We start from the raw sequence: 27,828 nt of genomic DNA on the forward strand, positions 1-27,828 counted from the left end.
TAATTAAAATTCACGAAAACAAGCCAAACTAGATCGCTAAAAAATTCCGTATGTGTATTTGAAATTGTACTTGTCATTGTGAATCTGCTTTTAACGTCAAATTTCATGGTTTTCAGAGCTACGGAGTAGTTAGTGTATGAAAAAGCGTGTTCACGTTACCGCGAGCGCACTGTATATATAACTCATTCACATATAGATGGCGCTGAAACGGATATTTATATACGGATTTATTTTCCCATACATATATTGTGGCTACAGGCTTTTAGATGGAATTTTTTTTATTTATTTACTTATATTTCTACTCAGAATTTAGTAGTAACTTTCACAAAAAATTGATTGGTATACGTATATCAGGTACCCTTATATTTATGCCACATTAAAAAGTAACTTTGCTAATAAATTTAAAAATATTTTTGTTAATTCCATTGTTAAACAAAATCATTTATTTAATTTTCAGTTCGTGTTGAGCATCGGCTAGTTCTATTTTATTTGGCTAACGATGTTATACAATATAGTAAACGAAAACGTTTGGAATTCGTTGAAAGTTGGGCTACAGCCTTACAAAAAGCTACCACAATGGTTAGGTACGTAATGATAAAGTACCATATTAGATATTTGTATTAAAATTTTTATTTTTTTGTAAAATTACCTACAGAGACGAAAAAGTTAAAAACAAAATCCTGCGAATATTTAGCATTTGGGAACAGCGTGAAATTTATAATGAAGAATATCTCACCGATCTATGCGGATTACTTAACATTGCGCCACCAAAAAAAGCCCATTCAATACCTGATTCTGACGACTATCAAAATGCTAGTCTGATAACAAGCATACGTGAATGTGTCGAACTCTCAGAGTTGACAGATAAAAGTTTTAAGAAAATGCCAAAAGCCCCCAATTGTGATATAGACAGTATCAAGCAACATCTTAAAGATAAATCTCACTCAGATGATGTAGAAAAAGAGCTCGAAAGATATGCAGCTTACATTGAAGCATTCAATAAAAATTTACAAGCTGAAATAAAAACAAGAAAAAATGTATTGGCCAATTTGGATACAGCGGTTAAGTTCTATGCCAATCAGAGGGGAGAAGTGAAAGTTGTTGTTAGTGTAAGTAAAAAATATCGTAATTGTCGTTAAATTATTATTATTAATTTATTTTGTAAAAATTTACATTTATTCTTATAGGCCTATAAAAACTTTGGCAGTCGCATAAAGCTGGTTAAGAAGAAATTAGATGAAATAACACCTACACTAGCAAGTCCGATACCATCACCCGACGTAAATGCACCTTCGCCGGAGCCTGATGCTGATATACAGCTACCAGATGATCAATCACCCATATCAATGGTAAGTTCCAAAAAAACCGTTGCACAATCTGAAGAAATATAATTCTACCGGTATTTTGGTCCATACCGATGCTTTCTTCCACTAATTCATACTGGAATATCTTTCATTTATTTTTATTTTATTTATTTAATCGAGCCCAGTAGGGCCATATATGATTAATATAGTAATATTACAACGCATTGTGTAGATAGAAAATTATAATAAAAATAAAATTTAATAATTCAATGTAAATACATTTAGTATTTAACTTGTCCATGCATTGTCATCTTGAGATTTTCGCTGTATGCTCCTTTCGTATGCAATTAATTTCACTTCTTTATTTACAGAGCTTCTTTAAAAACAGCCTTAATGGATATTCCAGCTATTTGGATGGAAATCTACCATTTGATATAAACGATTTCAAATCTGAAGAATCTTCCTCAAAAACTTCAAGTATATAATAATTTTTACCCCTCCAGTCCGAATAGACTAACACATAATTTATTTCTTTTGCGAATAGGTCAACCTATCGAGGTCATTGGTTCTAGATCAGATGATGAAAGCTTTAATTCCAGTGCAGAATTCTACAAACCCGATTCTATAAATGTATATTCTGGTAGCGATAATGTTATGATACCAGGTATAAGTCCAATGCCAGTACCAGCAGTTCCGTCGGGGGGTTATACATCTCTGGCTCGTTCATCTCAACAATATAGTGATGTTCTACCTCCACCTCCCAATCCACCCATGTTCGGAGCATCGAATATGTTGTCGAATAACATGCATCATGGCATGAATACAGCTTACCCCTCTATGAATGCACGCACTTATAATACCAATGAAAGTTATGATGCGAATCCTTACAATCGCCCAAGTGGGGCAAACGGTGGGGGTGTAGGCCTAAGGAGGGTGGGCAACTCGCCAGTACTGCCACAACAGCCACTCATGCCTCCGCCACCAATGCCTTCTATGGGACCAATGGATACTCCCGACACTGGAGGTGGAAATAACTTCAATTCTTCTTGGGACATGGGTATGACGTGGAATAATCCCTTGGATAGTTCTAGTGCATCTACATCATCTTATGGTAATACACCAATAGACACGCCGCTCTCACCTCCACATTTTGATGTGGACCCTCTCACAGCAACTTCAGCAACATTAGAATACACCGAACATGATGGTAGTATGTCATCAGCCCAAGATGTTGATCATCGTCAGCTGCACTTGCCTGCATTTGGTATTGGAAGTAAATTAGGACTAAGCAAAGGTAAGCGATAGTTTATTGAATTGTGAAAATGTTGTATTTACTCTCTAACATTTCATTGAATAGAAAAAACACGTCAACTGGATATAGATCATCGGAATTTAATATCATTGACTGGTTCACCGGGAGCGAATGAAAATGATAAAAAATCATGGTATCAGGGTAGTAATGAAGTATGTACTCCAATTAATATATTGGGCAAAATTTATTAATGTGCTTCCTTTTCAGACATCCAGCGATGTTGATTATCGTGTATTAGGCCAAACTATAAAAACTATTGAAACTACAACAACTATACTGCCCGTATTTAATGACACCTCGTCTGTATCCTCAACCGATGATATTGGAAATGTATGATTTTTTATTATTCATTTTATTTTATTTTTTTCTTAATTTTGCGCAGCAAAATGATGAGCTTTTGTTAAATGTTATTATCATAATTATTTTCATTTATTTCCAACAGATTTCTACCTCGATTTCACCGGAAAAGAATGATAGTAAGTTTGTTGTTTCTAATCGTTGTTATCTTTTCTTTTGACATTGTTTTCATTTCTAATCGATTTATAATTGATATCTATTTAAGGCCCATCAAAAGAGTCAAAGAAAGATGATTCATTTTCGCAACCAACTACAGATGCTGGAGGTACGGTTGGTTATGATCCAACAGACATGGTGGTTGATATGGATATGTCTGATGAAGATCTTGATGATATATTTAGAGGTTTGCTTACTTTTTTGTTTGTTTTTTTTTACAATTTATTTTCTCCTTTATGTTATTTACGAAAATTGCAACATATTTGCATATACGGTTATGTACACATTTCAATATATTTCGTTTTTTATATTATTTAGCGGTTAAGAAACAAAATTGTCCTATGGGCTTAAAAATAGCTTAGCTATGAGAGTTTATGAATTACAAAAATATAGAGTTTGTCCAATGTGATAACATTATGAATAATGACCTACACAGAAAAAATATCTCCAGAATATTTCCATTTTCTTTTCATTTAATAAATTAATTGATACAATAACTTTTTACTCAACATTAAGTTAATTAAGTCAAAGATTGAAATTTTTAAAATTTTTAATTAAAAATTTAATTGATACAATAACTTTTTAACTTTTAAAAGTTTATTTCAAGCAATCAATTGTTAATCAAACTAAAAACACAAAGTCAATTCAGAAAATAATTAAAATTAGCAATCAACATCAATTAAATTTTTAATTGAATCAATTAAAACATTAATTGAAATTTGCTAATGAAATCAATTATTTTTTTAATCACACATTAATTAGTTGTTTGTACACAAAAAAAAGAAAATTCTGATTCAATCACGAAATTAATTGATCCAATTAATTTTTTAATTGAAATGTCTTCAATCACGAAAATGTTAGCATGAATCCAAATTTTTATTGGCCATAAAAACTTTGATTAAAAATTTGATTTGGTTTGAAAATTTCAATTAAATTTTTAATTGATTCAATTAAAATTTTAATTTATGTTGATTGCAAAAACCAATTAATTTTTAATTTATGTTGATTGCAAAAACCAATTTTTAATTGATTCACTCAAAAATTTCGATTGGAAAACTCAATCAAAAATTTAAAAATTTCAATTATCAATGTATCAATTAATTTTTTAATTGATCAAAAATGTAATTGTATCATTTAATGTTATAATTAAAAATTTAAAAAAAAAAGTTTGATTAAAAAGTTAATTGTTTCAATTAATTTTGTAATTGAAAAAGTTTTCTTTTTCAATTAACTTCTTAATTGGAAATATTTTGGTGACATTTTTTTCTGTGGTATAACCAACCTAATTAGCTGAGTGTCATATGCCAACTATCCGCTCCATCTAAAATTGCCGCCATCGATAGGTTTTCGGCAGCCTATTTTACCGGCAATTTTGTCGGCTTTGACCAAATTTAATATACCATCCGCTTCAGCAGGGTTTTTATTACAAAGATGGTTAGATTAGGTATAGTGGCGGCTCGATATTTCAGGTTCACTCACACTATTCAGTCCATTGTGATATCATAGTGGTGAATTTCTCTCTTATCACTGAGTGCTGCCTGATTCTATGTTGACAATGACAAGGCCCCTTCTTTTTTAGCCGAGTCCGAACGGCGTTCCACATTACAGTGAAACCACTTAGAAAAGCTTTGAAACACTCACAAATGTCACCAATATTACTGAGAGAGGTAATAATCCACCGTTGAAAAACTTTTTGGTGTTTGGTAGAAATTGGGTTTGAACGCATGACCCTGTATATGCAAGGCGGGCATCGAATTTTTAGACTTACGACATTTTTGAGTCTGCCAAATTCGACGTCGACAAAAAGCGAAAATATTGACGACAAAAAACGTCACCAACGGAATACAAGTTAGCGATAACAGGCAAAAAGTGATAGATTAGGAAGGAGTAAGGGTGATTGTCTCTTGATTTTTGTTTTTTTTTGTTTTTCTTTTTGTTTTTCTTTATAAGGGAACCTTGAAAGGTTTTCCTTATATAATAAGCAAAAAATGATGTTCGACTTGAAATCAAATGATTATGAATGTCATACATCTATGATATGGGAAGTCATACTTCAATGGTATTTTATTGAGAAAAAAGTATTTATTTGCGTTTATTTATTTAATTGTGATAATTAATTTAGTTATTTTATTTTAATAATTTGAGGTTTCTCAATTATTTATCAACATATTCATATTCTGAGATTATACCCATGGTTACCCCATTTTGGGTTTCTATTTGTTTTTACCACTGAGTATTTTTTTTTTAACTTCAATTTGCAAGATCATACGATTCCAGAAGGACATTTAATAATGATAACATCTTAAATATTTTCATATCCTTCCCATTATTGTCTTATAAAAAAATATAGAGGTAAATGAACAAATGGCAGAACAAGCTACATCTTCGGATATCGCTACAACCATCAACAACGAAACAAATGGAGACGACGCAGTTGAACCTACATCAGATGTTCCGAATCCCAGACCGCCGCTTCTCGAAACACCTGCTGAGTATGATCCCCAAACGAATTGGGACTGTCAAGATTGGTCGCAACAAATGACTCATATGCCATGGCAAAATAATCGTGGCGGAGGTACGGCACAACATGGAGTACCGCCCCCTCCCAGACCACCTTACGCTATGCTTCCCTATGCTCCAGGGACGATAACAGGTAATGACAATAATCCCTTTGCGTTTGGCACTCCCGGAGGTGGACGTGGCCGTGGGGGAGCTTGGGATGGTTCTCCACAAAATCAATTCCGTAATTTTCCCAGACCGCCAAGAGGAGGAGGGGGTGGCTCTCCGTTCTTTAGTCGCGGACGTGGAAGAGGTATGGGAAGCCCTATGCTGCGAGGTCCCAGTCCTGGTTTTCGAGGCAAATTTCGTGGCAAAAATAATTGGATTTAAAATAAGAAAAAGGAAATTTAAAATTTATTGAAACAATTCTATAGTGTTAGTAATTAACGTTTAAAATGAAAACAAAAATTCATGAATTTCTATACAACTGTAAATATTACAAAACAATACAAATGTTTTTAGATTAGTTTTGTCGAAGAGGGAAAATAAGTATACAAAAAATTTAAATAGTTTTCAACAAGACGTATTTTAGAATTTAATAGAATAGTTTAAAACTAAACTATTGCATGTCAAAAATCAAAGATTCTCCGTAAAGAAAATTTTTTAAAAATAAAATTGGACAACTTATTTCATACACATACCAACGGTAACAAATAACTTATTTTCCCTCTGTAGAATAAGGGACACAGAAGCGTACTAACGTTGTTATTTTATTTACCTTCCTAATCTATGACCTAAGACCATACAAACACAAGCAAACATACATTAGTCTTAACCAAATTTCGATATTTGATGTAAATGTTGAAAATATTCTATTGTTTTTTTTTTTTTATAAACCCTAAGATTTATTTAGCTATCTAAACGGAATACTTTAAACATACAAGAGACTTGACCCAAGTTATTGGCCTACATTTGTTTTTTTTTTTTTTCATTTTTACAATTTGAGAAATAATTTCAAGTAATTATTGAAATTAATTACTATTACGACTAATATATTTAATGACACCATCATTAACAAGTAAAACAAAGAATAATAAGTAGATGCAAAAACAAACAAATATATATTTTAATGTTAAATTACTTAATTATAAAATTCTGCTAAACACCCTGCATAATGCCTATCAACATTCATACATACATATATATAAAAAAAGTCCTGAAACAAAAACAATGTTTAAATAAAAAGCATAGAATTATATTCAATTTAAAAACACCAAATTCGATATTCGAATTGAAATAACTTCAATAATGCTTCTATGTGGAAATGAGGTATCGTTTGGTTCTATTCTAAAAATATACATTTTCGATTTAAGGTGTTTGGGATGAAATTTTAATTGTTATTGAAATTCTCCTTGCCAAAGTGACAGATTTTGTGTTTGCACAAGAAGGGAAGTCAGGCGTAAGTGCTAAAATTGACATTATTTTTTTCACAGTTAAAGCAGCCAAATGATGGCTGATTTTCCAATAAAAATATTATTTTTACTACATGTAAAAATAAATTCATTATTTCCCAATAGATGGCGTTGTTCATCTGTATCTCCCTCCACCATAGGATGGGGTGTACTATATTTATCATTCTCTTTGTATGTGTATTCTAGGTCGTTGTAAGTCGATCTAGCGATGTCCGTCCCTCCTGTGAAATCACTTCAAATTTCCGAACGAAAAAAGTTTGTGATGCGATCCACATATCTGACCTCTGGATCATATTACATCCGATCCGTTGGAAATTTGATGTCAAGATTAGAGGTGTGCGCGTGACACGAAATTTTCGTGACACGCGTGATTCACGCGTGAGTCACGTGATTCGTGAATGAAATTTTGACCAAATCACGTGAATGTGCGTGAATGGGACTGAACAAAAATGTGTCGTGCGTGATCGTGCGTGAACATCAAATTCTGTTCGTGAATGTGCGTGAGTAAATTTTTTTCAAAATCACGCTCACGACAAAATTCACGTTCAGGAAAAAATTCACATTCACGAACAATTCACGCTCACGACAAAATTCACGCTCACGAAGAAATTCACGTTCACGAAGAAATTCACATTCACGAAAACTTCACACTCACATTCACGTTCACGAAAAAATTCACGTTCACGAAAAATTCACGCTCACGAGAAAATTCACGCTCACGAAGAAACTCACATTCACGAAAAATTCACGCTCACGATGAAATTCACGTTCTTCTTGTGCAAAATGTTAAGCAAAGTGGGGTAAAACTCTGGCTTCTGGGGCCATATAAGTTCATATCGGGCGAAAGCTATATATGGGAGCTATATCTAAATCTGAACCGATTTCAACCAAATTTGGCACGCATAGTTACAATGCTAATTCTACTCCCTATGCAAAATTTCAACTAAATCGGAGCAAAAAATTGGCCTCTGTGGGAAAATAAGTGTAAATCGGGCGAAAGCTATATATGGGAGCTATATCTAAATCTGAACCGATTTGGCTGATATTTGGCAAGTTTTTCGAGACTCATAAAATATTCGGATGTACGGAATTTGAGGAAGATCGGTTGATATACAAGCCAATTATGACCAGATGGGTGAAAAATATATATGGCAGCTATATCTAAATCTGAACCGATTTTTTCCAAAATCAATAGGGATCGTCTTTGAGCCGAAACAGGACCCTATACCAAATTTTAGGACAATCGGACTAAAACTGCGAGCTGTACTTTGCACACAAAAATACACCAACAGACAGACAGACGGACAGACAGACAGACATCGCTAAATCGACTCAGAATTTAATTCTAAGACGATCGGTATACTAAACGATGGGTCTCAGACTTTTCCTTCTTGGCGTTACATACAAATACACAAACTTATTATACCCTGTACCACAGTAGTGGTGAAGGGTATAATAATGATTGAACATTTTTACATTTTTAAATTGAAAACATACTTCCAAATAAAAAATTAATAATATTCGGAAATAATTGGTTTCATTGGTTCATTAAATTTTGGCTTAGATGTAAAAAAAATAATTCTATATAGTATAATTATAATATATGTAATTATAATATAATAAAAAATAAAATAAGTAAACAATAACACTATAAATCATTGATTGCCTCAATTAAAAATTAATTAAGTTTTTCGGCCAAAATCAATCCAAATTTTAATTGAATTTATATTTTGATTTGATTAAAATGTTAATTGTATCTGTTAACTTTTTAATTGAGTACGTTTTCAACTTCAGATTTTTAATTAGAAATATTTTGGCGAATTTGTGTGGGTGGCTCATTTGTATCACGAGCGAGAGTGAGTAAGTTTTTAAGTTCGTACTCATTCGTGAATTACATTTTTTCGTTTGTTTTGTAAGTATAATAGTCGTGAACGTGCGTGAGTTGCATTTTACATCGTGAGCGTGCGTGAATAGTTTTTTTATGAATCGTGAGTGTGTGGAAGTACGTTTCATTGTTCGTGAACGTGCGTGAGTAGTTTTTTTTCGAATCGTGAGTGTGCGTGAATAAGTTTGTTGTTCGTGAACGTGCGTGAGTTGATATATCCCGTCGTGAGCGTGCGGTAGTCACTATTCTGCAATCGTGAGTGTTTATCTTTGCAGGATTTTGGTTCGTGAACGTGAGTGAGCGTGAATCAATAAAAACCTTCGTGCGTGAATGTTACGAATTCATTCGTGAGCGTGCGTGAGTGTGAGCAATTCCAAAACGGGCGTGCGTGATCGTGCGTGAATGTTACGAATTCATTCGTGAGCGTGCGTGAGTGTGAGCAATTCAAAAACGGGCGTGCGTGATCGTGCGTGAATGTTACGAATTCATTCGTGAGCGTGCGTGAGTGTGAGCAATTCTAAAACAGGCGTGCGTGATCGTGCGTGAATGACATTTTGAATTTGTGAGCGTGCGTGAGCGTGCGTGAAAACTCCCTCACGCGCACACCTCTAGTCAAGATATGCCTTTTAATAACCATACACAAATGGGTCCATAATTATATATAGGCCTTATATAAACCGATTCTCAGATTTGACTTCCGAAGACTATTGGAGGATCAAATTTCATCGGTTAAAATTTGGTACGTGATGTCAATATATGCTTTCTAACAACCATCCAAAAATTGGTCCATATCGGTCCGTAATTGTATACAAAAACCAATCCCCATATTTGACTTCCGGAGCCTCTAATTTCATCCGATCCGTTTGAATTTTATCGTTCCATTACCATGTGGAAATTGATTCATATCGGTTCATAATTATTTATAAACTCCTCTATATAAACCGATCAAAAACCAAAGCAGCTTATATAGGTATTTAATGTGTGTCTAAAATATACAAAATATGGACTAATGTACAATTTAGAAGATAAAACTTTACCTTGCAATCGGCAATTGTTCTCGCAACACAAGTAATTTGATTGTGGATGACAGCCTTTAGAATAACTTTGTACGCATGGAGGTACCTAAGATTCGGCCATACCTAATTGTATATTCTCAAGGGAGCCACCATTGTGAAAGGGCTAGCATGCCCATCTTGCATACAAAGGGTCCATATTCCTGGTCACTTGTCCGAAACTCTAGAAATATTTAAACATTCAAAGGTGCCAGTTTCGACCTAACAGGGGACGGAATTAGTCTTCATGATTCTCCAGGGAGCCACATGGTGAAATGGTAAGCATCAGCGTTGCCACACTGAATTTTTATTTTTGACTAACATTTTTCCAAAATTGGACCAAAATTCGTACTAGCAGACCATTTTTCCAAATTACATTAATATAATTTAAAAGTTAACATTTTTCCACAATTGTTTTCTTCGATAGAAAATTTTGTAAATTTTTTATTTCTCTTCAAAATTTGTATTTCTACATAGAAAATTTTGTCAAAATTGTATTTCTATAGACGATTTTGCCAAAACTTTATTTCTATAGACGATTTTGTCAAAATTTTATTTCTATAGAAAATTTTGTTAAAATTTTATTTCTATAGAAAATGTTTTTAAAATTTTATTTCTATAGAAAATTTTGTCAACATTTTATTTCTATAGAATGTTTTGTCAAAATTTTATTTCTATAGAAAATTTTGTCAAAATTTTATTTCTATAGAAAATTTTGTCAAAATTTTATTTCTGTAGGAAATTTTGTCAAAATTTTATTTCTATAGAAAATTTTGTCAAAATTTTATTTCTATAGAAAATTTTATTAAAATTTTATTTCTATAGAAAATTTTGTCAAAATAATATTTCTATAGAAAGTTTTGTCAAAATTTTATTTCTATAGAAAATTTTCTCAAAATTTTATTTCTATAGAAAATTTTCTCAAAATTTTATTTCTATAGAAAATTTTGTCAAAATTTTATTTCTATAGAAAATTTTGTCAAAATTTTATTTCTATAGAAAATTTTGTCAAAATTTTATTTCTATAGAAAATTTTGTCAAAATTTTATTTCTATAGAAAATTTTGTCAAAATTTTATTTCTATAGAAAATTTTGTCAAAATTTTATTTCTGTAGAAAATTTTGTCAAAATTTTATTTCTATAGAAAATTTTGTCAAAATTTTATTTCTATAGAAAATTTTGTCAAAATGTTATTTCTATAGAAAATTTTGTCAAAATTTTATTTCTAGAAAATTTTGTCAAAATTTTATTTCTGTAGAAAATTTTGTCAAAATTTTATTTCTATAGAAAATTTTGTCAACATTTTATTTCTATAGAAATTTTTGTCAACATTTTATTTCTATAGAAAATTTTGTCAAAATTTTATTTCTATAGAAAATTTTGTCAAAATTTTATTTCTATAGAAAATTTATTTCTATAGAAAATTTTGTCCAAATTTTATTTCTATAGAAAATTTTGACCAAATTTGTTTTTTCTATAGAAAACTTTGTCCTAATTTTATTTCTATAGAAAATTTTGTCCAATTTTTTTATAGAAAATTTTGTCCAAATTTTATTTCTATAGAAATTTTTGTCCAAATTTTATTTCTATAGAAAGTTATCGCAAAATTTATTTCTATAGAAAGTTATCGCAAAATTTTATTTCTACAGAAAGTTATCGCAAAATTTTATTTCTATATAAATTTTTGTCAAAATGTAATTTCTTTAGGAAATTGTTTCTATAGAAAATGTAGCCAAAATTGTGTTTCTATGGAAAATTTTGTTAAAATTTTATTTCTCTAAAAATTTTTTGTCAAAATTTTATTTCTACAGAAAATGTTGTCAAAATTTTAAAAATTGTGAAAAATTACCGATCTGATGAAAATGGACCAAAATCAACCAAATTCGATTTGGTCCGACAATCGGACCAAATTTTAAATTTTACAATTTTTTGGACCAATTTTGGTCCGATCGGACCAAAATGGCAAACATCGTTAGCATGCAAAGGGTCGTGGATTCAATCCGAGTTTCGACCGATAGGAATTAAGCACCCGGGTCCCGGTCACTTGTCCGAAACTAGAAATATTCAAACTCTCAAAAGGTTGTGGATTCGACCTAATACCAAAAGGATTCTCAGCGGTGTTTTATCCCATTTCAGTAATTCTGGTGACATACCAGAGTGTTTCATTGCTTCTCTAAATGGTTTCACCTTAAAGTAAAAAGTATAAAGCGGAGATGCCTTATCAGTGAGAATCTCGCAGCGCACATTTGGTAGTGGGTTGCAGATCAACCTAAAAATTCGGGCTGCCACTATACATACCTAACACAACCTAGCTACAATGCTCCAGAAATCAAATCTTTAGAAGGTTTTGTACGAAGCTATATCAGCTTAAGCCTTTGACTACCGATATCCACTTACGAGGACATTCGAAAACGACGCAAAACTCTACTTTCCCACTTAGTATCTATTCATTTCTCGATCTTATTTTAAACTAGAGGCTTCAATCTAAATAGGCTATAAATATTTTCCATATTGATGAGCTCAAAAAGGCATTTTTATAAACTTCATTAACAATAGACGAAAAATACGAGATTTTGGAACCATTTCTATAGTATATATGTACAAAAACTATAGCTGATATTTTTTATGTTTTTTTGTATTTTTTCTCACACTTCGGAAGATATTATAGGCCAGATAGAGCTTATTATTATTTTTGTAAGGCCATTTGGTCACAATTCAAGAATCAAGTTTACAGAACAATATAATATAGCTCTTGAAGTGATTGAGGTAGATCCTCAAAATTACAATTTTTGTTCTACATGCTGTTAGTAACATACAAGTAAATACAGAAGAAAAATTAAAGTTTTTAACATTAGGTTTATTTCGGCAGAGAAAGTTAAGGGCAAGCGGATCAGAAATGGATTAAAAACAGGGCTTCAATAATGAATCAAATTCATACTAGAGGTGTGCGCGTGACACGAAATTTTGATGACACGCGTGAGTCGTAACAAATATTGAACAAAAATGTTTCGTGCGTGGGCGTGAGTGGAATTCGAATTCTGAGTAAAATTTCTTCAAAATCACGCTCACAATAAAATTCCATTTCACGATTACCTTCACTCTCACGATAAAATTCACGTTCACGAACCAATTCGCGATAAAATTCGACACTAGAGGCGTGAGCGTGACACGAAATGTTCGTGACACGTGTGTATCACGTGAGTCATCTAAGTCTAAACCAAATCTCCTGAATGTGCGTGAATAGGACTAAACAAACATGTGTCGTGCGGAGCGTGAGTGAAAATCAAATTCTGTTTGTGAAATTTGTGCGTAAAATTGCGTAAAATTTCTTAGAAATCGCGCTCACGGAAAAATTGAAGATGAAATTCCACTCGCACGATAAAATTCACACTCATTGTAATATATAGGCATACGAAAAAATCTCACTCACGAAAAAATCATGTATACGAGTAAATTCACCAATTTCAATCACCTTCACGATTTTAATGACGCTTAAGATTTGAAAAGCGTCCATTTATTGGTGGTTCTCTGGTCAATCATATTTTAATTTTACTGCTTTTGCTAACGGTTCCGCCGTTATGAAAATGTTTCTTATTCAAGAGTAATTGCAAGGAGTCATGAGATTTACAGTGAATGACGAGAATTTTCGTGAATTATAATCGTTTCACAAGAAATGTTGTGAATCACAAAAATTGTGCGTGAGAGTGAGACTTTAAACGTTGTTCGTGCGTGAGCATGATATTTCATTTCGTGCATATGCGTGAGTGTGAATTTCAAACCACACGTCGTGCGTGAGTAAAAATTTTTCTTCGTGAATGTCGATTTTGATGTACACTGTTTTTTCAGTGTCATCCTCTAACCTAACCTTGAAAATTATAAAAATTAGACTTTTTGACAAAGAGAAGTTTCTAAATGCTTTGATCTTCATCTCATGCTTCTTGATATCTTAAAACAATTATCAGCATACGTTTTTAGGAGGACATCTGGTGGTGGAAGATTAATCGTTGTTACACTTAAAAAAAAAGTTTACTTGGATCCAAAGATTTTGGTCAAAATCTTTGGATCCAAGTAAACTTTTTTTTTTTAAGTGTAACAACGATTAATCTTCCACCACCACTTAAGGAGTTTGGTATTGATTCCGAGCCAAAGATGCGGCTTCTTAAAAATAAAGAAATTTTGTAGCGACCTATCTGGCTTTAAATCTTGGACCAATAAAAATAAAATTAGGATACAGATCTGATTTATCAACTAAAGGTACTCACGTACAAACAAATGCCAGGGGGGTTACTATGTAACTCGATTCGAAAGTTAAATATTACGAAAACGGATTTTTCCTACCAACTAACTCGAATTCGCAAATACATTTGCTACATTCGAGTTGCCACATCCGATTATCGGATACTCATACTCTACTTTCGTATGTGCATCACTATGTACTTCGAATTTAGATGTCAAAGTCGCTCGAAAGTAAACATTTGTACTCGTTTGATATTATGTTAACGGAAAAAAATTAAAATATTAAATATTGACACCAAACGCATAAAAATGCAAGTATTTTTTAAATTTATATATATATCAGTAGATTAATATTTATAAAAATGTTTTTTTAATAGGGAAAATCCAACAAAAAATGTAAATACCAAACTACAGTTTGAGATCATGCTAAATTTTATGAAGGAGCATCCGCAGTTGGCTAAAGGTTACATCAAAGCTCCGGAAGCCAAACAAGCCACCAATAATTCATGGTCTCGATTGACAGAAGAGCTAAATGCAGCGGGTCCCCCAATGCGGGAAGTGGTCAGTTTGAAAAAGGTATGCAATTGATAGTTTGCCCATAAATTGAAATTAATTATTTCTTTTTAGGTTTGGGCAGATCACAAGACCCATCTTAAGGCCAAACGGCGAAAAAATCGAATTAAAGAGAGATATGTTAGAAATTGAAAGAAACCGCCATCAATAACATATAATCTACTGTTGTCTAATATTTAAGTTTTTTATTACTTTTTAAACCTATGAATTACTAAATAAATGAATTACTATGTTATAGATTGTTTTTTATTTGATTTCTTAGAGATTGGGCTATGGCTCATCTTCATTTTCCATCCAAAGGGCAACCGAATCTATTTTTGTAACGCACAAATATTATTTACTTTTTATTTTAATTGTTTTGACATTTCTGAATAAAACATTCGAAAGTACTGCCAAAAATGTTAAGAAATAGTGTCAGCACTTTTCACTCGATTCAAAACTCTTACATGGTAAGACTATAAATTCGGATCGAATACAACTTTCGAGTTGTTCAAACTTTCGAATCGAGTTACATAGTAACCCCCCAGTTTAAAAATCCAAATTATAACGGATACTTCCAAGTAAAAAATGTTTTCTTAATTCCAAAAAAAAAAAAATTTAAATCAAAGACGCTAAATCCTTAAAATAAGTCTTGGCCTATATTTAAAGCGTTTTTATCTTAAATCTAAAGTTTCAATATTTCAGTTAATTTAAGGACAATTTCTCTAAATCAAAAATGTGTTTCTTTACTTTAAGGAAAATTAGCCGTAGTTCAAAGACATGCGAATTTAACGGATGGAGGGACGCAAATTTACAAAATTTAATGAAAAAAAATTTGGAAGCAAAGATTATACATTTTATTAAAATTAAAATGTCATTATTTTAAAGAAATTTGTCTTTAATATTTTGTAAATTTCGCATCCTAAAATTTAGGTTGCGTAATCTTTAATATCATGTAAATATTTTTTTTGGTATTTTTAAACTTAAGTTTATGGATTTTTAAACTGGCATGTTTGTACGTGAGCACCTTTATTAATAAACAGCGAAAAGAGAATGAAAATTTGATAAATAAGATCTGTATCCTAATTTTAATTTTATTGGTCCTAGATTTAAAGCCAGATAGGTCGCTAAAAAATTTCTATTTTAAAGAAGTCGCATCTTCGGCTCGGAATCAATACCAAAATCTTTAATGGATCAAAATCAAAATCAAATCTTTGGATCCTAGTAAACTTTTGTTGAGTGTAGGTATATATCTCATATAAACCGATTCCAAAATTTAGCTTCTTGAGTCCCCTGGGGCGCATTTTCATTCGATCCAATTGAAAATCTGTATGTGGCGTTTGAGTTCATGTCGCAATTACAATAAAACAATGGGTGCCAAAGTCGTGCAAAGGTTACCAGACCCGCATTGAATTCGAAGAGATCAATCCCAGTTTCGGCCGAACACCAATAAGATCTCCAGCGATAATTATCTCCACTCAAAAATGCTGATAAGATTTCTGAGTGTTTGAAAGCTTTTCAAAGTGGTTTCACACGTTATGTGGCCATTGGGACTCGACTAAAAAAAGGAGATCCATTGTTATTATATTATATAACAGGGGATATAATATATCCCCCGATGTGAATTCTTGGTCTTGACATCGCACTTTTCATCCGATTCGCTTGAAACACGGTACGTGATATACTAAAAAAAAAACAAATGTTTTTTATAACAGCAAAAAAGTTTGCTGAGACGGCAGTTCTTGTCTGCTGAAAAAGGGAAAGCAAACAATGTACAAATTAGAGGTGTGTGCGTGAGAGAAAATTCTCACACTCACGTACATTTACGAAGCAAAAAGTTTATTCACTCACGCATGATACATGTGGTAGCCACTCAGGCGCATTCACGGAATGAAAACCAGCACTCACGCACCCTCACGCATCAATAACAACTACTAGAGCAAAGTTTAAAACGTGATTTCAACAAACGGACATCGCTAGATCAACTTCGAATTTTACCACGACCCAGAATATATTTATGGGAGTATATATATTCTATCTGAGACCAATATTTCGATGTGTTACAAACGAAATTGACCCATCCTATGGTGAATGGTATAAAAACAGCATTTTTTGTCTGCAGAAAAACAGTAATCATTGTTTGTTACTAACAGCAGTCATTTTTTCTTTAAGTGTAGTATTAGCCATCTTGGAATTTCTTTTAATTCAATTTTGTATAACTCGCTTTTTCCATTTTTCATTTTTATACCCTGCGCCACACTGTGGAACAGGGTATTATAAGTTAGTGCATATGTTTGCAACACCCAGAAGGAGACGAGATAGACACATGGTGTCTTTGGCTAAAATGCTCAGGGTGGGCTCCTGAGTCGATATAGCCATGTCCGTCTGTCCGTGAACACATTTTTGTAATCAAAGTCTAGGTCGCAGTTTTAGTCCAATCGACTTCAAATTTGGCACAAGTCTGTGTTTTGGCTCAGAATAGAACCCTATTGATTTTGGAATCGGTTCAGATTTAGATATAGCTCCCATATATATATTTCGCCCGATATGGACTTATATGGCCCCAAAAGCCAGAGTTTTACCCTAATTTGCTTAAAATTTTACACAAGAAGAACAATTAGTACTATAGTCAAGTGTGCCAAATTTTATTGAAATCGGTTCAGATTTAGATATAGCTCCCATATATATAAAGGGTGATTTGTTAAGAGCTTGATAACTTTTTTAAAAAAAAAAACGCATAAAATTTGCAAAATCTCATCGGTTCTTTATTTGAAACGTTAGATTGGTCCATGACATTTACTTTTTGAAGATAATTTCATTTAAATGTTGACCGCGGCTGCGTCTTAGGTGGTCCATTCGGAAAGTCCAATTTTGGGCAACTTTTTCGAGCATTTCGGCCGGAATAGCCCGAATTTCTTCGGAAATGTTGTCTTCCAAAGCTGGAATAGTTGCTGGCTTATTTCTGTAGACTTTAGACTTGACGTAGCCCCACAAAAAATAGTCTAAAGGCGTCAAATCGCATGATCTTGGTGGCCAACTTACCGGTCCATTTCTTGAGATGAATTGTTCTCCGAAGTTTTCCCTCAAAATGGCCATAGAATCGCGAGCTGTGTGGCATGTAGCGCCATCTTGTTGAAACCACATGTCAACCAAGTTCAGTTCTTCCATTTTTGGCAACAAAAAGTTTGTTAGCATCGAACGATAGCGATCGCCATTCACCGTAACGTTGCGTCCAACAGCATCTTTGAAAAAATACGGTCCAATGATTCCACCAGCGTACAAACCACACCAAACAGTGCATTTTTCGGGATGCATGGGCAGTTCTTGAACGGCTTCTGGTTGCTCTTCACTCCAAATGCGGCAATTTTGCTTATTTACCTAGCCATTCAACCAGAAATGAGCCTCATCGCTGAACAAAATTTGTCGATAAAAAAGCGGATTTTCTGCCAACTTTTCTAGGGCCCATTCACTGAAAATTCGACGTTGTGGCTCGTTAGTAAGTCTATTCATGATGAAATGTCAAAGCATACTGAGCATCTTTCTCTTTGACACCATGTCTGAAATCCCACGTGATCTGTCAAATACTAATGCATGAAAATCCTAACCTCAAAAGAATCACCCTTTATTTCGCCCGATATGGACTTATATGGCCCCAGAAGCCATAGTTTTACCCCAATTTGCTTGAAATTTTGCACTAGGAGTACAATTAGTAGTGTAGTCAAGTGTGCCAAATTTTATTGAAATCTGTTCAGATTTAAATTAGGTCCCATATATATCGTTCGCCCGATTTACACTCATTTGACCACAGTGGCCAATTTTTTACCCCGATGTAATTGAAATTTTGCACAGGGAGTAGAATTAGCATTGTAGCTATGCGTGCCAAATTTGGTTGAAATCGGTTCAGATTTAGATATAGCTCCCACGTATAGCTTTCGCCCGATTTACACTCATATGACCACAGAGGCCAATTTTTAACTCCGATTTAGTTGAAATTTTGCACAGAGAGTAAAATTAGCATTGTAGCTATGCGTGCCAAATTTGGTTGAAATCGGTTCAGATTTAGATATAGCTCCCATATATATGTTTTTCTGATTTCGACAAAAATGGTCAAAATACCAACATTTTCCTTGTTAAATCGCCACTGCTTAGTCGAAAAGTTGTAAAAATGTTGTAATGTCGGCCCCGCCCGACTTTAGACTTTCCTTACTTGTTAATTGATAACATTAACTTTTTTTGTTTCAAAATCGTAAATTATTTAAATTTTGTCGAAAAAAGTGGTAATTCCATTCTAGAAAAATTGTGATTAAAAAAAAATGAGGTCAAAACTTTTAGACAAGCATTAAAATTTTATAAAAATTACATATTTGGCAAAATATCACATCAAAATACTGAATTTGCAAAACACCTTAAGAAGTGATATAAATTCAGTGCAACGGCTTTTGAAATATTAAATTCGTCGCTCATGCGCCAATTTTCCACCCATTCCGGATCCAAAATGAAAATTTTCACTATTTATTTGGCGACGCTTTTTTCCCACCCATTTCGGATCGAAAAAGAAAATGTTTACTATTTTTTGGCGACCTTTTTTTCCTGGGATGTTATACAATGGTGTCTTTTGAAGATTACGCGATCCATGTTGGCGGGTACATAAGATTCGGCACGGCCGAGCTATTTACCATACTTGTTATATTTATATTATTAATTTACTTTTAACCGTTTTTTTCCTATAGGTTTCTACGGCATTTGATCCCGATAAAATTGGTATTTTAATGAAAAGAGACTTTTTTAGTATCTCCCTTTCCCAGTAAAAATCAAACAATGCAATCAATTCTTAGTCAATTGGCTGTCTTAGAAGTGGAGCAAATCGAATAAATAATCTCAGGAGGTAATGCTTTTTGAACTACAGATATTTTTTGCTGGGTAAGTACCAAAAATGAGGCTCACAAGGGTGTAACAATTAGGCGACTTGCTTAACATAGTTGAAAAGAACTGATGCCCGAATTCCAAAAAGTCGTTTGAAAATGATTAAATTTGATTCCCAGAATCATGTATGCAAAACTTAAATTTAAAAGAGAATTGTGTCTTAAATGTATCAATTCTCTGCTTCTTTGTCTCAGAATCAATAACAAAACCATTAGTGTAAAGACAAAAAACTTTGGAACCTGGCATGCTTTTTTCAGTGTACCGAAAATTTCGTTAGCATAAATAGCATTGTATTTCTTAGGGGAAGGGCGCAATAGGTGCATACCGGCCTTAAGGTAAATTTAGGAGTTTGGATAAACCCAAGACCTGCATTGAAAAAATATTTACGTGGTATTAAAGATTACGCAACCTAAATTTTAGGATGCGCAATTTACATAATATTAATGATAAATTTCTTTAAAATAATGAAATTTTAATTGAAATAATTAAAATTTAGAACACTCTGGAAATTAGCGTCCCTGCGTTAAAGTCGTATTTCTCCTTAAAGTAAAGACACACATTTTTGATTTGAAGAAATCGTCCTCAAATGAATTCAAAAATATTGAATCTTTAGATTTCATATAAAAACGCTTCAAATATTTGGAGGACTTAGCATCCTTGGTTTAAAGTTTTTTTTGGACTTAACCTATTACCGCTCTCTGCCCCCATATGAGGACCACGGTTGCCACTCGAGCCTATAGCCGAAACTATGATAAGTATTGCTTAAAAATTTTATTTCTATAGAAAATTTTGTCAAAACTTTATTTCTATAGAAAATTGTGTCAAAATTTTATTTCTATAGAAAAATTTGTCAAAATTTTATTTCTATAGAAAATTTTGTCAAAATTTTATTTCTATAGAAAATTTTGTCAAAATTTTATTTCTATAGAAAATTTTGTCAAAAATTTAATTTCTATAGAAAATTTTGTCAAAAATTTAATTTCTTTAGAAAAATTTTGGAGAGAAATATTTTGCAACGTCTACCAAAACATCAAAAATTCTACCAATCTACCAAACAGTGAAAGACTCACCATTTTTGGTAGAATTCTACCAACTGTGGCAACCGTGATGAGAACACATGTTTACCCCTATTTTCATGAAGCTCCGTTAGTGTTCGGTTAACTGACGAACTTTTAAATCGTATTATGGACAAAGCTGTCATCTTGTCTATATATTCCATATGCCAGTTAGGAACTTAATTGTCAACAATTTTTCAGTTAAAGTTAACCGCAGAGAAGATATTTGCAATTTATTTTCCGTTAACTGGAATATAAAGCCTAACGGAGCTACATGAAAATGGCTGTTAAAGTCAAACAACTATGGGCTACCCCTTATTTTTGTAATTATAAATACATGTAGCCTAAAAAAAATATTTACGTGGTATTAAAGATTACGCAACTTAAATATTAGAATGTTCAATTTAAACAATATTAAGAGCAAATTTCTTAAAAAAATTAAATTTTAATTAAAGGAATGTTTATAATCACTTGTTCAAATATTTTTCTTATTAAATTTAGGACACACATTTTGCAAATTTACTTACTCCATTACAGTCGTACTCTTTGAACTGAGGCCAATTTTCTTTAAAGTAAAGAAATAAATTTTTGATTTAATGAAATCGACCTTAAATTAACTGAAATATTGAATCTTTAGATAAAAACGCTTCAAATATAGGCTAAGAGTTATTATGAGGTTTGTCATTTTTGGCTAAAACTTTTCTGGGAATTAAGAAAACATTTTTTACTTTGAAGTATCCGTTACAATTTGGATTTCCAAACTGGCATTTGTTTGTACGTGAATAGCTTTATTAATATACCGGGAAATGAGAATGAAAATTCGATAAATATGATCAAAAAAGTGAACTCTCTATTTCACCAAAGCCAAATTAACTTTATTTTAGTTCATGGAATTATTATGTTTGGAGAAAGCTTTCTTTACGCTTTTAGTTTTTTTCGCACTCTAGTTAAATTAACTAAAAAACTGAAAAAATTATACACAAATTAAGCATAAAGATTTACTAAATTCATATTACTTACAAAATAATACTTTATTTCTTTAAATCTGTACATTTTTCTACAAATGCGTCCATCATGAACTTCGTATGTCACTAAAGACATTTTTGCAATTTTGAACTCCAATTTTTTCCTTCAAACTATAAAATTTTCTTTAACATTTGAAAAAATTAATTATGTCTAATAAATTTTCTTGAATTTGTCGTAAAATATTTACTTATTTTTGTGATATCGGCGTGATGTCAGCATTTGTGATACTGTTTAGTTCAAATTTTCTAAAAGTATTCAAAATTTTCTAAAATTAACCAAAAGACTTCTTTCTGGTGGGTTCACTTTTTTTCAGTGTGGACCAGATAGGTCCCTAAAAAATGTCTTTATTTTAAAGAAACCACATCTTTGGCTCTGAATCAATACTTAATCCTTAAAGGAAGGTCAAAATCGGTCGATCCAATTATACTTTTTGAGTGTTTTTTTTTCGAAAAAGTTTGTCAAATTTGTATTTTAGAAACTCTAAATTGTGGAGTCTACAACTTTAATCTAAAGATGAATATTAAGACCAAGTTTTTCCGCTAAAATCGCAATTTTTCACGATTACTTTTCTTTAATACTCTTAATCCATTTTAAACAATATAAACTATTGCCCCATCAAATTGTAACAAAATTTGCCAAGGATTTATAATTTTTAACTTTTTTTACTGATTTATTCTTGATTTTAGCGTCTAAAGTCCAACTTAAAACCCTCCTTAAACCACAATTTCTTCTTCTAAAATACGTAACATTTTAAGGGAATTAAGATTTGTTAACATTTTTTAAGGTCCACATCTCACAAACTATTTGATATATTGGCCAATGGGGTTTACAAGGTCTCTCAAGCAAAGGACCCCAATAGGGACCCACAAACTAGTAAACTTAGAGGAAAACACCTCAGTTTTGACACAAAGGAATTATGTTGATACCATTGTCCATTCAAAAGTTGAAGAATTATTTCCAAAAAACATTATTTAGAACCACTGTGCAATAGCCCCAAAACCCAAATGTGGATCCCATTTTAATATCGCCGACATTTCGATTTTTTTTTTTTGTTTTTACCAAATGTAGATTATTCAAATATTGAACTATACAGCCATTTTATTGAGAGATATCAAATTGAGGCGGACGAAATCCAAGGATAATATTGAGATCAAGGTATAATAACTGTGATCTGCCAAAAAAATGTGCTTACCAGAAATATTGATTTTAGACCCTATAAAATAAAATATATACCGATCTGCTCAGAATCACCTACTAAGTCGATCTAGCCCTTGTTCCGTGTCCGTCCGTCTGTTCATGATTTTGTTGTTCGCAAGATTCCGTTAGCAATTAATAACCGATTTTGATGAAATTTGAAATTTGGCGTTTCTTTTGCACAAGAAGGAACGCTATTGAATCTGGAAGAAATCGAATCAAATTTAGATATAGATCCCATATATATGTATCGACCAATTTCAATAAATGGGATCAGATTGCGCTTCTTTGCTAAACGATCGGCACCAAATTCGCCCCAACGTAATCTAATTTAAGTGTGCAAAAAGTCATCGAAATCCGTTCAGACTTAGATATTGCTCCCATATATATGTATCGCCCGATTTTCCCAAATTTGACCACAAAACCCTTATTTATTAACAGAGCTTGTTTAAAGGTAGCAAAATCTAATCTTCTATAGTACTAACTACACCTTGAAAGAATCATCCAAATCGATTCAGATTTTGATATAGCTCACATTTTGATATAGTTAGTAATGCAACAGATACCGAGTCTTTAGGTTTTCATTCAGTTGGTGTATTATATTTGTTTTTTCAAAAAATTTTCCGATGATGTCTTTCAATGAAAAGACGAAATATTGAAACTACAGACCTCGAGCTCGTTTATATCAACAATTATTAAAAAAAAAGTCTACATACAGGTCGAATATAATAAAAAAATATTCATAATATAAGCTCCCATATATATGTATCGGCCAATTTTCCAAAATTTGCCCCCAATTTCATTTATTAACCGATCTTACTATAATTTAGCACAAGGTAACCTTCTGTGGTATCAACCAAACCTGCAAAATATCATCCAAATTGGTTTAGATTTAAATATAGCTGCCATATATATGTATAGCCCGATTTTCAAAAATTTACCCATAATAACCTTATTTTTGACCACATTACCACTTCATTTATTAACCGATTTAGCAAAAGGTAATCTTCTGTGATATCAACCAAACCTGCCAAATCCAAATCGCTTCAGATTTAGATATACAACCAGAGAAGGAATATGATCACCTCAAACATGTTTTAAGAGCAAAATGTTATTTTTGGGTGGTGACCATGTAACATGGTTTTCGCAACCATGTTATTTTCTCGGAAATCATGTATCTGATTTCGGCAAGCAGGTTATATTTGACGATAAAATAACATTTTAGTGACAAACATGTTACATGGTCACCATACAAAAATAACATTTTGCTCTTGAAACATGTTTGAGGTGATCATATTCCTTCTCTGCGTGTAGCTTGCATCGCTCGATTTTCCCAAATTTGGTCATAATATTCTTATTAAGCAATGTTACTCAAATTTCAATTTTTTATGTATTAGCTGATCGTATTTGGACTAACATGTAGCTCTTACATAAATATATTGCCCGATTTTCACAAATTTGATTATATTGCCCACACTAATTGAGCGATTTCTTCTTTTTTATAATAATGGACTCAATATTAGTGGCATACTAACTCTGTATGTGTAAAGTCAAGTAACTTTGTAAATTTTACGAAAAATTCTTCATTAACTATTCTTCGTGAATTCTTCATTAAAACAACGAAATTTTCATTCATTTTCGCAAAATTTTACGAAGAACATTTTACGTATATACGAAACGTCTACGAAATATTCTACATTAACTTTTCTCCGCAAAGAGTTCGTATTTTTAATGAAACTTTCTTCAAGTTCCATGATTTTTGTGAAGAAGTTTTTACGAATTTATGAATATTATACGAAACAGTCTGCCTTAAAATTTCTTCATAAAAAGTACGAAACATTTTCTTTGAACTAACGAAAATGTACAAAAGTTATTCATAAAAAGTACGAACGTTTTTAATAAAAAGTACGAAAGTCTTTCATAAAATCTACGAAACTGTTTCATAAAAAAGTACGAGCTTTTTTCATAAGAGATACGAAAATTTTACATACAACTATGAAGAACAAAATTCGATAAAAAAACGTTTCAGACATGAATTAAAAATCATAAAAAATAAAAATAAATAAATAAAAAATTATAAAAATTAGTTTTTTGGCAAAATATCACACAATTTTTGAATTCACATCCAAAACACCGAATTCTGACCACACCTTAAGAAGTGATGCAAATTCATTGCAACCGTTGTTCAAATGGTGAACAACCGTCCTATGACAAGCCCGTGCTAAATTCATCGCTTCTGCGCCAATTTTGCACAAATTCCGGATCCAAACAGAACATACTTTTTTGGCGACGCTTTTTTTGCTGGGTTATTTCTTTTAATTTTGCTATGTTGGACAATAAAATTCATTTAGTACAGCTTGATATCGATTTTGAACACCATATCATAGTTACATTATGTGAAGTATTGCAAGGAATGAATCAGTAAAAAACTAGTAACTATTTAATTATTTCGTTGATGTGGTATTGAGAACAATTAAATTGTGACAAAATGAACTAATTAAGCTTATAAAAGTATATATATGTTATATGTATGTATAGGTATTATATAAAATTGATTTGATCCATATTGGACCTATTATTGTTTATAACATTATTTTTGGTATAATTTAAATATGAAGATATTCTATTAAATTAATGTCCATAATTACAATATGTGATATGACAAAAATAAAATAATAATAATAATTCTATTATTATGAATTGTAGAATTTAGTTTGTGTATTTAAGTAACTTAGTTCTATAATTTTTTATATTCTAGTCACTAAATAGTATGTATGTTAAATATCTTTAATATATTGTGCAGTTTTGAAACATGTGGTGGATATGTTTTTTTTTCAAGAGTTCACAAACCTATTGCAAAAAATTTAATTTTCATGTAATTTTAGATTTATAGTATAATCACTCGGGTGGTACAACGACAACGATAAATAGGGCGTAAAGGGTATACAAATTAATAAATATAAAACTAGACCACTAATTAAATTTTAACCGATAAAATGTTCCCCTGATCCTGTATGCAACTATAAGCGGAAATGTTCAAAGTAGGAAGTTTACATTGGCCGCTCGTCAAACCAATGGTGTTTTTCTGTTTCTTGTGTGTGAGGTTTAGATGGCACGCATCAAATTAGATACGCGGCATTCATCAACAGATCACAGGTAATGTGTTTTGATTGTTTTTCCAAACGCCCACCACTTAATTTTCCTCAAGGATACTTGGATGATTTGTGCACTAGATAGTTGAATCCCTTTAGTTAACCATTACAACTGTCAAATACTATAAAAAAGAGGAAATACTAAGATCACCGGAAAAAGAATATGGGAAAGAGAAGGCTATCCTAACAAGGAATTTATTTTTCAATTATTCTCCAAACGGCAAAATGATACATCAAGAAGGTAAGTTTCCATATTTTAGTTTACCTTTTGGTTTTAAATGTACATATATAGTTAATTAATGATCCGTAAATAAATCTACCCTCAAAAACAGAGAACCCACCAGGAAGCAAAATTTTGGTTAATTTTAGAAAAAAATTGTACTAAACTGTATGAAAATCCAATTTTATAAAAAACTAAATATTTTTCGACAAATTCCAGAAAATTTATCAGACATAATTAGTATTTTTCACTTGTTAAAGAAAATTTCGCAGTTTGTAGGAAAAATTGGAGTAAAAATTTGCTAAAATGTCTTTAGAGCCATACGAAGTTCAAGATGGACGCATTTGTTGTAACATTAAACAATTTTAAGAAATTCTTAACTATTTTGTGGGAAATACGAATTTAATAGGTTAGTTAAGGTTAGGTCGGAGAGAGGAGTCAAATTTCCCCGCTAGCAATCGGCTTGTTGTGAGCTCTAGTCTACACAGCTTTTTTACCAACATTACTTTCATCTCTGGTAAATATTATTTAACTTCCAATTTATAGTTTTTTCGAATTTTTGGTTAAATTTTAATTTTTATTTTTGACTGCAGATTACTCAAAAGTACAAAAAATTTTCCGGTAGAACATATTTTTATACCGTTCACCACTACTGTGGTACAGGGTATAATAAATTTGTGCATTTGTATGAAACGCCAAGAAGTTTAGTATACCGATCGTCTTAGAATTAAATTCTGAGTCGCTTTAGCGATGTCCGTCTGTCTGTCCGTCCGTCCGTCTGTCTGTCCGTCTGTCTGTTCATGTATTTTAGTGTGCAAAGTGCAGGTCCCAGTTTAAGTCCGATCGTCCTCAAATTTGGCATAGAGTGTTTTTTTGGGACAGAGACAATCGCTATTGATTTTGGAAAAAATTGGTTTAGATTTAGATATAGCTGCCATAAATATTTATCCCCGATCTGGTCACAGTGGCGTGTTTATCAACCCATTTTCTTCAAATTTCGTACGTCCGAATATTTTATGAGGCTCGAAAAACTTGCAAAATATCAGCCAAATCAGATTTAGATATAGCTCTCATATATATCTTTCGATATAGACTCATATGACCACAGAGGCCAAAGTTTACTACCGATTTACGTGAAATTTTGCATAGAGAGCAGTATTGATATTCTACCAATGCTTGGTAGATTTGATTTAAGTTGGTTCATATTTAGATATAGCTCCAATATATATCTTTTGATGGTATCGTTTTGTGTGCCAAATTTGGTTGAAATCGGTTCAGATGTGGATATATCTTTTGATCGATTTTCACTCATATGACCACGGAGGCCAAAGTTATGCTCCTAATACGTGGAATTTTGCAGAGATTGCAAAATTATTATTCTAACTATGCGTGTCAAATTTGGTCAAAATCAGTTCAGATTTAGATACAGCTCC

At 32.0% G+C, this 27,828-nt stretch overlaps 1 protein-coding gene across 3 annotated transcripts in view; it reads left to right on the forward strand.

Annotated features, from left to right (window-relative positions):
- LOC142226648 (uncharacterized) overlaps positions 1-27,828 on the forward strand; it is a 73,538-nt gene that overhangs the window by 4,127 nt on the left and 41,583 nt on the right. Inside the window, exons 2-11 of one of the 3 annotated variants that reach the window (XR_012719718.1) lie at positions 458-584; positions 656-1,109; positions 1,188-1,349; positions 1,676-1,781; positions 1,849-2,598; positions 2,662-2,768; positions 2,824-2,946; positions 3,059-3,092; positions 3,179-3,316; positions 19,556-19,710. Coding sequence is in view for 2 of the 3 variants with exons in the window: in XM_075296754.1 (XP_075152869.1) it covers positions 458-584; positions 656-1,109; positions 1,188-1,349; positions 1,676-1,781; positions 1,849-2,598; positions 2,662-2,768; positions 2,824-2,946; positions 3,059-3,092; positions 3,179-3,316; positions 5,480-6,018 (2,540 nt within the window). In the remaining variant the exon portion in view is untranslated. Of the gene's footprint in view, positions 1-457; positions 585-655; positions 1,110-1,187; positions 1,350-1,675; positions 1,782-1,848; positions 2,599-2,661; positions 2,769-2,823; positions 2,947-3,058; positions 3,093-3,178; positions 3,317-5,479; positions 6,907-19,555; positions 19,716-27,828 lie in introns of those variants that run through there. The other 2 variants (XM_075296755.1, XM_075296754.1) reach the window with 2 other exon arrangements.

The sequence above is a fragment of the Haematobia irritans genome, chromosome 2 (genome assembly GCF_050003625.1).
Source record: "Haematobia irritans isolate KBUSLIRL chromosome 2, ASM5000362v1, whole genome shotgun sequence".
NCBI classification, from domain to species: Eukaryota; Metazoa; Arthropoda; class Insecta; order Diptera; family Muscidae; genus Haematobia; species Haematobia irritans.